At 37.7% G+C, this 12486-nt stretch overlaps 2 protein-coding genes across 2 annotated transcripts; one reads left to right on the top strand and one right to left on the bottom strand.

The window, feature by feature from the left end:
• Nucleotides 1-2554: 2554 nt before the first annotated feature.
• TEX28 (testis expressed 28) lies at nucleotides 2555-7061 on the top strand (the record flags this gene model as incomplete). Its single annotated transcript, XM_081958270.1, has 4 exons — nucleotides 2555-2629; nucleotides 3879-4528; nucleotides 5875-6010; nucleotides 6750-7061. 4 exons carry the CDS (start codon nucleotides 2555-2557, stop codon nucleotides 7059-7061), a joined length of 1173 nt encoding a protein of 390 aa, XP_081814396.1.
• Nucleotides 7062-8779: 1718 nt separating this feature from the next.
• LOC309386120 (red-sensitive opsin) lies at nucleotides 8780-11913 on the bottom strand (the record flags this gene model as incomplete). Its single annotated transcript, XM_081941161.1, has 6 exons — nucleotides 8780-8893; nucleotides 9087-9326; nucleotides 9853-10018; nucleotides 10546-10714; nucleotides 11101-11397; nucleotides 11805-11913. 6 exons carry the CDS (start codon nucleotides 11911-11913, stop codon nucleotides 8780-8782), a joined length of 1095 nt encoding a protein of 364 aa, XP_081797287.1.
• Between the last annotated feature and the right edge of the window lie 573 nt (nucleotides 11914-12486).

Raw genomic sequence — 12486 nt, 5'->3', positions numbered from 1 at the left:
CAGCACGATAAAAAACAGTATGTTTATATTTCCAGGCTTTCTATTCTTCTGATTCTTCGGGGGAAAATGGGATAAAAATATCTGTTAGCAATTTTTTTTACAAAGAAGACAACCAGCTAATTTAGGCAAATTTCCAGAAATACTGGGGGGGGGGGGGGGGATATCGAAATATTCAGAACATTCTGGAGTTCTGGTGAGGATATGGAAAACTCAAGATACCCCTGAAGAAGGGAGGATGAAGTTATGACTGAAATTGTCAGCTGCATGGAGATCAGTGAAATCTCTCTGGATAAAGGAGAAATCATGTGCCTGTCCACATGTATTCTGGACAATGACTCCTTATGAGTAGGTGTCAGGAACCAATATTTTTGTGATCTGCTTCTGTGTTGAATGACTGGGAATGGGGGATAAGGTTCTATGAATCCTAATTTCTTAAACATTTTGGCATTTTTATTGTTTTATTGTTTTTTAAATATTCAGAACCTCTGTAATGGCAAGTTTCATGCTATTCACTGGATTAATTTCCTTCAATCCTTTACAAAAAAAGCTTAAAGTATGGGTTTATGGATTTAATTTTAAAAAATTAACAGCAAAAGGGGGATTGGAGTTGATTTTAGAATTAGAAATTTTAAATTAGAGTTATATGGGGAAATGTTCATTAACTGTATTTTTAATTTATCTGGTTACAGTGGAAATTGCTATGTTATCTTTAATAACTTTTATTGGATTTTTATTGACTAGTTTTCGATGAGATTTGGAGGAATTTGTTTAATGATAGAAATTGAGATTTAAATGTAAAAGGAAGGAATTCAGGTGAGTTTATTAGATTGTAATACATTGGTTATTTTTGGTAATTCTTAATGGGTTTTTGCTGATTAGGATAGATGATGAGGTTTTAAAAATTTATTTATAGAGAATGAGATAACACATGGGAGGAAGATATGGTTTGTTGTATTTTAATAGATGGTGATGAATTGTTAAAGTTGTTTATTCTTGCTGAGATGAAGAGGAAACTTTTCTTTCTCTTTTAATTTTTTTCTTAATTTTTTCCTTTACACTTTATGTCTGTTATTTTGTGTATGCACACACAAACACAAACATGTTTTATGTCGTATATCTTGTGCTACATTTATTTGTACAATGTAATCTGTAATAAATTTATTACAAAACATTCAGAAAATTTTGAAAATAAAATTAAAACTACAAATATTTTTATTGGGCATTATTCAAGAAAGTTATTTTATTAAGATTTATGTTGCAGTTGTCTGCCACAACATTGGAAAAGAGAAATCTGGCTGTCAATACATTCAAGAGTATACAGCAATGAAAAATTGTACATTTACAGGAGATGTTTAATCAAATTCAACCAAGAGTGATTCCATTATATGCAACATACTATACCACACAGTAAGGCAAGCTAAGGCACTAAGAATAGTTTTTGAAGAAAAATATAAAGTTTTAAAAAATAATAATTCAAACATAAATGAGTAATAATGTCCAAAATAAAATAGAAAAATATTCAAGTAGCAATCAGATGGGGAGAGAGAAGAGAGAGGAGTTGCTAGAATGTAATTTTACAGTATTTTTAAAACTCTTCTTAATTTGGTTTGTGTTTTCTTTTTTTTTTTCAAAATTCTTTTAAGTATGTTTCTTTTTCTTTTCGCCTCCATGTTTTACTTAACAATATATTTTTTAAAAAATAATAGATTTTAGATTACATCCTTTTGAACAAGAAATAATATTTTAGAAATAACCACATTGCATTTAGATAGAATTCTTTATTGGCAGAGTGTGATTGGACACACAAGGAATTTGTCTTTGGTAGATATGCTCTCTGTGTACATAAAAGTGTACTCTCCGTATACATTCGTCAAGAATCATAAGGTACAAAACTTAATGATAGTCATAGGGTATAAATAAGCAATCAAGAACAATCAATGTCAATATAAATCATAAGGATACAAGCTTTTTTATGCTTTTGAAGTGATGTGAAAATAATGCGCTTTTAAAATATATGGTTCCATTTCAGTAAGAAGCAATCACATGTATTTACTTAACTCTGAGATTTAATATTTTTAGATATTTATGTTCTGTGTTCTCAGGTTGACACCTGGACAAAAAGTCTATACTGGACAAAAAGTATAGACTTACAGTCAAATGACTTATGGCCCAGCATCTGAAAGACAACAAATGGCTCTAACTATTCAGTGGTTTAATTAATTAATATATATTAGATTAATATCGATCAGCTATGGATGTTCTTCTGTTATAATTTTGTGTATTCTTTTTCTTTTTTTCTTTAGTTAATTTAAAACCCTCTTTAAAAAGAGAGATGAAGAAAGTCATAAAAGTTTCCTCTTAACCCTATTTTTAGGCAGGCTAGAGGAAGTTACAATTTATTTATTTCTTTGCTAGTCAAATTTGTATAGCTGTCTATCTCACCAAAAGCAACTTTGGTCGACTTACAGCAATCAAATAGGACAACAAATATAAAAAAGATTAGACCACAAATTTATGTTACTTTTGTGCACTTGTCTGTTTCCATGCAGCGTTCATGGTAGACTATAATTTAACCAAAGAAGAACCTTCCCAGCAGTCAGAAGCGTCAACAAGTCAAGCTCCCAATTTAGTGAGTGACCAATAAAACACATTTCTTCACATTCAAAATGCGTTTTATCTAGCACATGGCTCTCTTGTAGACACTCTGGATCACAAACTATAACACTCTAAATCACAATTAGATTGTAGCCTAAGATGTTGAACAAACTCATCCATATGTAAAGCATATCAGAGGAACTCAAAAGTTGGATTACTTTGGTAAACTATGGGTAAACAAATATTTCTAAGATTGAACACAGTCTATCACTATGTAATGAGATTCCAAGCAGTAAGGACCCCTGATTGTAATGGCAGTTGTCATGATTCAGGGAGAATGATATATGGTGTCATTGCATTGTTCTAATGAAAGGGAATTTTCTGTACTTTTCCAGAACAGAACAGAAGATAGGGCAAAAGATAAGAAACACTAGTATTTTTGCACCTTACCAGCCACAGTCAAATAGGACCAAAGTAGAATGTCATCCCTTAAGCATTACACCCACACCTCGTCATCTCTCCTCAAATCCAGGAAGGCATTTCAAAATGTTTTCAACCACTTCCTTGTCTCCCAAGAACAGCAGTGCATACCGTATGTAGCCAATATCTCCATGTCTTTTCTCTTTTGTTAAGGGATGCTTTAAGAGACAGGGAGGTTGAGATAAATGGGAAGTTCACAGAAAACTGAAGAGGCAGCCAGCTACAGAACATTTCTATGACATTGTCACTGTGGTTTTCCCCAATAACAAAGAGAGATTTTAATTAACTCTGAGTGTGCTTGTACAAGTTGAGATATATTGAGGAATCAATGCCTAAATCCACTGGTGAAGCAAGAGAGGCAATCAGGTAGAAGAGAATGAACAAGGTTCAAACTATAATTCTATTAGGAATCTTGTTTAATTTATAAGTTTGAACTAAGGGGACAGCAAGAAATAGCACTCAATACCCAGAGTTATAAAGTTGCCATAGGTTTGCCTGGAAAGAGAGTTATTGGACAGTTATCTCTTATTCAGCATCCATATTCCTCTCACAATCTCCAAATAAGAGCACTCCATCTTTCTTTACAGAAAGAGAAACTGACTGTTCTAGATGAAAGCAGAGCAAAGAATATGGGAGTAGATACAAAATATACAGTATAAAGCTTTACATTCTGGGATCACTCAAGATAAGTACATTGTTAGTTACCTAACTAAGCTCCATGTAAAATATGATAATTCTGAGGTAACTTAAATTGGTATACTTTTCTCTGATACTCCTGACTTCCTGCTCCACCTTTGTAACAGGTGAACTCTGATCGGAACCGCAAGTCTTCTGTTGCTTCTGGAACTTCCCAGTCAAGTTACCGAAATCCGAAAGATGGTCTACGCCATCGCATATTGCACTTGTCTGAATTGCTGAGGGTGGAGAAGGCCAATCGTGATGAGAACATCTCCACTTATGTGGAACTGGTAAGCAAAGCTGATCGGGAAAAGGCACCCTCCATCCGTCAAGCATTTGAACGTATCAACCAACGCTCCTCAGCTAATATTGCTCATCTCGAACAGCGTCTGCAGGATTGCTTAGCGCAACTGAAGAAATTAGAGCAGAAGAATTTCCCACCTGCAGACAACAGTTCCACTTCCCCGCCTCAAACTCTCAAGGTCAATGTGGCCCATCCAGGGCCATATAACATATTCAGGTTCCGCCCTACAGAAGCTCCTCTAATAGAAGAATGCTCCATCTCAGAGAGCGCAGAAAATGAACCTATCACAGAGGCAGCCTCAAAGCAGTATCTTGAAGAGGAGGCAAAAAAGAAGCTTCGGGAACTGAAGAGCCAGATCATGGAGCTAAAGGAATATCACAAAGCCCTGGACGATCAGAGGAACATGTTAGACGAAGCTTGGAAAGCTGATAAAAAGCAAATTATGGAACTCCTACAGGAAGAAAAGAAAAGGTGGGCATCCACATTCTTGAGAACAGTGGTTCCCAGTATTCCATTTCCTTGCCATTGCAGGCTTGATTGTCTCTGGTGTTCTGTTTCCTCCTGACACTCATTATCTTAGAACATCACAGCTTTGTCTTTAGTGACAAATCCACTATGTCTTTCCTGTATATGAAGCTCTTTGCCTCATACGCCACACTCACACAAAAAAGCAAGCAGTTTCCTCCCTTGTGTTACTAACTAGTATCACAATACAGACCATAATTTGCCATATGTCTTCTGATTTTTCCATGCTTTATTGACATTACTCAGAAACTTGCTGCTTTTCTTTAATATGAAAAAGGGCATAGCCACAACCTCCTTAGCCAGGAGGAATGTTACAATATGTTTTTATTGGAAAAAGGTCCATATTGTATGCAAAAGCATATAGAGAATGAGAACATTTTAACAACAATTAATCCCACTTGGGATATCTTCACTACCGTTATTCCACATTTAGTGATGTGCTTTCAGAGCAAAGCAGAAATATACTAGCACCGGGCTGGTTTCTTTGCTGGTATTTTCCATCCCATAATCCTCTAATCAGATTGGATTAGATTATAACTAAACTAGACTATTTAAAAGATTCCTTTCTAAAAAAGTGATTTCAGTGAATGAACAGATAATTCTTCATATTTTTCTCTAAAAAACAATAAAATAATGTACCTACAGAATGAAATAAGAGACTAGACTGATGGCTGAGTTACCATTCCATTTGCTAGTAAATATCTCTGTTATTTCTGTTATGTAACCAAAAGGAAGTCAATCATTGCAAATGAAGACATTTGAGTTCATATTTATTATGTCTATTTTTACCTTCAGATAATTTCATTTATATAAAAGAGTATCTGGTAGTGAACTGTTCAGAAGCATATTTAGCATAATAATTCAGCCTACCAAATTGTTCATCTATTTGTTGTCACATCTTTGGCAGCAATAGTGCCTTTCTAGTTCCAATCATCACTGGGTTCCCAAAAGTATTTTTTCCCCACCAGTATTAGATTCAGTGCTTTGATGTACCCCAGAATGTTTGATTTCTTTTGTTTTCACATTCCCAAACCCAGATGGCACTGGATACTGTAATCCTGTCTCCACCCTTTTCCAATCCAGGATGAGCATAGTCACCCATTTCTTGTACTGGAAGTGTCAAATCAGGAAGCAGAGCCAGCTCATCATAATCCATTTACAGCAATGCCTAAAGTGGTGACTGTAACAAGATCAGCCAGTTGGCTGGGAGGTTGGGGGTGGGGGTGGGGAGAAAAAGGACTTAGAACACAAGATCAGATTATAGAACCTCAATTAATGCCACTCTTCTTCAGGCACTATAACCTGGAAATACAAGTGAATGATGCAGTACAGCTAAATCTCAACGAAATCACCAACCTCAAACATGATCTGGCCTGCACTGAGGAGAAGATGGTGTATCAATCTTATGAGAGGTCTCGGGATGTCTGGGTAAGAGACTGCTTAACTAAATGCACAGGTGGTGGGCACAGTATTGCTCTGGGAGCAAAGAACAGGACATTGGAACAGGCTGCATATGGCTAGTTTGACAGATTGCATAAAAATGGAGCAAAGAAAAAAAAGTACAATCCCATCTTACTCAATAGGCTATGACAACTGTCTTTAGAGAGAGACCAGTGTATTTTTGCAATAAGAAACGAAGGTTGCAATGATGTTAAGAGTGGTACAAGCACTGGCACAGTTGTTTTGTCTGCTGATAAGATCACCGTGAACCTGCTTTTGCATATACTGCAACACCAGCATGTTAGCATTAGTAACACACATAAGTGGGATCTGCAACAAAATATTGCATTATGCCTTCCCCTTTTTGTACAAGTCAGCATTCTATGACCAATAAGCATAGTATTAATTGGGCTGTTTTGGAGTCCCTTCAACATTTTTCCTCTAAAGTATTTCGTCTCCGTGCATTTGTAAACCCTGGCAGCCTTCTGAACTTGTTGGCATCTGTCTTTCTTGTCCAGATAGCACCATTTGGGTTACCTAGGAGCCAGAAAACTGACCTTCCTCTTTGCAGATATAAATAGAGCCATCAGAGAATTAGAGCACGTGAACGTGTAAATGGCAGATGAAAAATAACACTGTGGAAATCCACCTGGGATTAACTAAATCAGTGTCTGGAAACTGGATGGTCCTGTCCTGATCTCCTGTCTTTTCCTTGTCTTTGTGGTAGGAAGTGCTGGATTCCTACCAGACCCGGCTTGCCAAACTGGAACAGCAGCAGCAAGCCCAACAGCAGGAGGCAATGGAAATGCCCCAGGCCAGTATGTATAAGCTTTATGGACAGCTCATGAACCTGCTATTGACCATTGCTGCCATTATCCTGGTGTTTTTTTCAACAATTTCAGCTTTTATAGTTCCTCTTCTGCATACTCCTACGCGGGCCATGTCCACTCTCCTTGTGATCACCATCATAACTCTTGCATGGAATTACTTCTCTGACATTACTGAGTCAGACTGGAAAACATGGCTTTCTTCATCCTGACAGTCAGACAACATTGGCATCACTATTTCTGTACCTATGCTGCAGCTTCTCAACAATATAACTATTTATTTGTTTATTAAAGTAAAAAAAAAACTAGTCTGTCTTTCCGTTCTTCCTTTTCTCCTTAATTGTTTCTATAGCTATGAAGAACTAAATTACAAAACTGCATGAAAAACAACTCCACAGGACAATCCACCTCTGAATTCTAACATCCCAGATGAGCTGAAAAACAATGCAGGACGGTTGAGGATTCATGTTTGGTGTGGAGGTTCAATTTTTGGAGAAGAAGAGAGGAACGTGTGCATACACATATGTTGTGTATATGAAAGCATGATTGCAGATGAAAGAAAATAAATGGAATTTGATAGGTTTAAATCCTTGTTTAAGCTATTCAGTCCACGATTTTTTTGGTACCTGAGACAGGAAATCCTATTGCATTCTAATAACAGAAAATATATCCTTCAGTGCTCTTCTCATCAGTTAAGGTTTGCACAAGAAAACTTCCCAAATATTCTATCTCATTGCTCAGATTTGTTTATCTCACACTTTTCTGCTGTCAGGGATGACCCATAAATTTCAGTTTGAGCTACCAGTTTCACCCTGGTGGATTTCTACAGATATCCATTGTCAAAAATTAAAATTACACTTTGATATTTCTCTTTTTCCACTAATCCACAGTCATTATACTGGCAGCTAAGGCAAATTCCCACATGCCTGGATACATTTCAAGCAATACACATTGTGGACAAAATGTAATGTTTTGCAACATCATTTGTAAGATACAAACTCAGCTTTTATACAGAAGGTAAACATTTTTGTACATTAATTTAGTCTGTCTCACTGCTGTAAGGTTTTTAAAAATAATTTTACCCATTGCATTTCTAGCTAAATATCCCATGGAACATGGGTGATTTTAATATCAAATACTATATACAGAGTGGGTCCTGTTGAGCCATGCCGAAATGGACAGAGCTCTGGGATGGCCAAAGTGCTACGGCAAGTTCTTATTTATGATTTTTGCCAGAATTATGTTTCCTCTTAGGCATAGCTAGAAATCAGTATCTCCAAACCTGCTGAGGCACAGAAATTGCAGGGAACAACTTCATTCTCCAGCCTCCTTTCAATGGACTCTCTGCACCCACCCAAACACTTCATAAGAGGGGCAGAGCAAAAGATAATCAAAATAGAACTGCTGTGACTGATGTCTAGATTATCACCTTTTGTGGATATATCAAACTATCTACCCATTCATAGGAAGTGGCATCTTGAAGATGAGTGGATTCTTTATAAAAAAATATGGGATAGACTTGCTTCACAAAAGTCATAAACTTTCCAAAGGAGCTCCCTTTGTTCTGCCTCTTGCAGTCCGAAGGATAAGTAAAATATTAATTAAAGATACAATGATAGGGGATGAAAAAAACCCTGAAGTCCCAGGAAAATCTCAGACTGTTGGAATATTTGAATATAGAGATATGAACTTTTCATTGCCACCCGCTAAACAATTCTGAAAGGAAAGCAGAAACACCTCCCTCTCCCTAGGAGAAATAGAAGCACCCAACCTGGGTCACAGTCTTAAGTCCAAGAAACGGGTTTGTGCAATAGCAGCTCAATATGTTAGATATGCATAGGGAATCCATATGCTGCGGAAAAGAGGAGAAATTCTCACTAGGGCTCTCCTGGGAGGCAGAACTGTCTTGATATCTATCAAGAAAGAGCTCTTATGCCGGTGATACAGAAGAGTTAGAGGCAGATGAGACTTCAGTGCGGGAAGTAGAAAGTTCAGAACCATCGTCCACTTTCTTGCCAAAGAGTTGCATTATGCAATTACGGAACTGCCAGGAGATAGACAAATGTCAATAAGCATTTACAAGTTCTATCCTTTTCCACCACATAACATAACATAATATAATCCCCAAACGATATAATCCACACACCCCAGTTCTTTTCTGTTCATTACTTTTAATCCACCCATCTCTCTCAATTCAAATAATTTCTAGCTATTCCATTGGGGCCAGAGCAAGTTACCTGTCTGTTCATGAAGACATAGATAATTGGGTTGTAAATGGTGGCGCTTTTTGCAAAGAAGGCAGGGATGGAAGCCGTCAGGGGGTGAAAGGCATAGCCTGGATTGGCAGCAGCAAAACAGGCAAAAACTGTATATGGTCCCCAGCAGACAATATAGGCAATGATCATGACCACTACCATTCTTGACACTTCCTTCTCAGCCTTCTGTGTTGATTCTGACTCTTTCTGCTGGGCTGCAACCTATATGAGAAAAGAAAGAAGTAAGGTTAATAAGGTACATCTCAGATCCCTCGGCTGTGATTTGGAACAAGAGAGAGAAAGGAGTTTACCATAGAAATTGGATCCAGATTAAATTTGTATGTAGATATCCTTTTGTAAGTAGAGTGATGTAAGCAGGAGTATATGGAGAAGATGAACTAAGGAAAATTGGGAATCATTCCTGGCAAAGGCCTTATTAGGAAACTGAGATTAGTCAGAGGACTTTTACAGAAGTGGAGATTATGTTAGGGAACTAGCTAGGTATATATTGATAATGAGGGGATCTTATTTGTGTTGCAATGTGATTAGGAATTTTCAAGTACAGTGACAGAATTAGGGCTCCATTAACAAAAGGTTAATTCTCTATATAGTTCTCTATTAGAGACTTTATAGCAGTGATATTTTAATTTGGGAGAAAGTGTGCTTTATAAGGAAGAGAGATCCAATCACAAGAGACATGAAGGAGGAATACATGACATCTGTGATATAATGCAATGTGTGTATTTACCGCACGGATAGCCAACCACACTTGCAAGTAACAGATAATGATGACACTCAGAGGAATTGCACAACAGGTAATCATCAGGACAATCATGTAAGACTGGACACCTGGATCTTCATTGCCACTGAATACATCTGGACCACATGATGTTTTCAGACCATGGGGCCAGTATCTGGTTGGGAGGAGGAGAAAGTCATTTTCACATTTGAGATTTGATTAATCTTTTGAGTCCCTCTTAGTATGTTTTACATTTGTTCATATAAAATAAATTAAGAATTTCTGATGCCACACAACATTCTGACCAAGATAGATTTGACATACATATGACAAAGCAGTTTCACTCAGAATTGCTTTATGCTTCAACCTAAATACCCTTGTACACGCATCCTGCTCATTCTTCACCATCTCATAAAAATAAATGCCAAATGAAAGATTTAATGACTTGTAGATTAAAAAAAATCAATGATCCACATAACTCATTTCTCATTGAAAGAAAGAAAGCCAAATCACTGACTCTTCCCTATCAACGTTCTTGATGAAAGCTAGTCACTCTTTATGTAAACATATACATAATTGTTTTAGTTATATTGGAAAGCTGTTGAAAATGTTGAGAGTTTAGTCTTAACGCATCTGAAGGACATCACCCTGCTCCTTTGTTTCCAGTGATGTTGCTCTGTACCATCCCTTCCTTATACTTACCTACTCCAGCCAAAGATTGGTGGTGCTGTCCAGGTGCAAGACCATATCCAGGAGAAGAAAATACCACCAAGAGCCATTTTAGCATCAAACTTGACATTTCCAAAAGGCTTACAAACAACAACCCAGCGCTCCCAGGAAATAATGGCCAAAGACCAGAGAGCTGTAATGCCTGGGAAGGAACAGCAGAAGAGGATAATAATAAGGACATAGCTCTGTTAGATGTGTCTCTGTGTGTGAATTATATGTAATTCATCATTACATTATAGAAATTCAGTTTATTTATATAAAACAGCATCAATGGTTAGAAAGCTGAAATGATTATACTGAAACCTTTACTAAATGTTCTGCCAGATGGTCCTGGGATGCATGGGATTAATAGGGAAGCAACTCAGGGACATGGAAGGAAAAGGAGCAGCATGATGGGTGATCTCTGAGGACAACAGGATTATAGGATGTGCTTATATTAGGGGGAAGAGGATAAAAGTATGACCTGGAGGGAAGGGATTGGGGTAAAAAGGGATTAATCACAAAACATAATGAATAAGTACTTCTTACCACAAGCAGAGACAGTATAACCCTCCAAAACACACAAAGGATGACCAAGGATGAAATAGCCAAAGAACTGGTTGATGACACTGATGGTGCTAGCAATAACCGTTTCACCCAAATCAGCTATAGCCAAGTTCACCAAAATCCAGTTGAGCGGATGCCGTAATTTCTTGAATTTGGCTGTGGCCACCAATACCAAACCATTGGTAAAGACTGAGGCAACGACAACAAAGACCATCCAGAGTGAAGTTATGTTGTAGACCCATCGTGGTGCAATATGATAATTTGGACCTTCAAACGGGTCTGCCAGAAGATGGACAAAGTTACATTTTAGAAGGATCTCAGCAAGCATAATAGGGTGCTGGCAAATCAATCAAGGATGCATTCTGCTAAAATAAGACAAAGTCCCTATTGTAAATAATTCAAGAGTTCATCCATAGGAAAGTATATACTTCCTCATGACTTATAGTATACTAAGACCATCATCGTCACTCCCATCCTTCTACTGGAGCCCTTCCTTTTCCAGAACCATTCCAGCGGCAACTAGCAAATTCCATTTCTGGGACCCCTCTTCCAAAGGCAATTAATTGCCAAGGTTGAAGTTTGCTGGAGAAAACCAACCTGGTTCCTCTCCTCTTGTATAAGTTTATCTTGTGAACCAAACTTAGCCTGCAGACCTACCCCAGTTCTGAGGCCCTTGCCAAACTCACCACGGGTATTGTTGCTGTTGGTGTAAGCAAATAAAGAGCCCTCAGTGGTATCTTCATCATCGTGGTGCCGCCGAGCAGCAAATACTGCCACATTTGAGGCCTGTGCCATGGCCTTGGTTACTATCTTCCCCCTTGTTTGCAGTTCTTGCCCCTCTTTCCCACGTTCTCTTTCTTTCTCAATTCTTTCTTTCTCGTTGCTCTTTCTCTCAGCCCTTGATCAGCCTTGCCCATCCAATAGTCTATGCTAAGGTTCAAAATCCTACCTGTTTATATATCTACCCCCCCCCGAAGATTAAGCTTTCATCTTGGAGAACAAGATCCCCCAAAGCCCTTAAACATTTTATCCCTTAATTGGGCTACAATGCTACAATTTGGTCCTCTCCCCTCCTTCTTTTCTTCTTCTTCCCCGCCTCCCTTGCTCTGTTGGTTGCACATTAATAGCTTGCACGTGTCCGCCATCACCAATGGTATCTTTGCCGGACACTTCAGGTGAGAGATGAGCATGATGGAGGGATTAGAGAGTCAAAAAGAACTCCACTAAGCTGATTCAGAATGGAATTTCCTTCCAATTTCTGAATGTCCCATTTTTGTATCTTAGTCCAACTTTACTGTAACAGAAGTGGTGTTTTTTCACCAAAGACAAAGCCCTGGCAACTACCCCAAGAAATGAACTTCAAAATCT

This window comes from Natrix helvetica, assembly GCF_964273705.1.
Source record: "Natrix helvetica genome assembly, chromosome: 1".
In the NCBI taxonomy this organism is placed as follows: Eukaryota; Metazoa; Chordata; class Lepidosauria; order Squamata; family Natricidae; genus Natrix; species Natrix helvetica.
The sequence above is the reverse complement of the archived record's forward strand: the minus strand, read 5'-3'. Positions and strand labels throughout refer to the sequence as shown.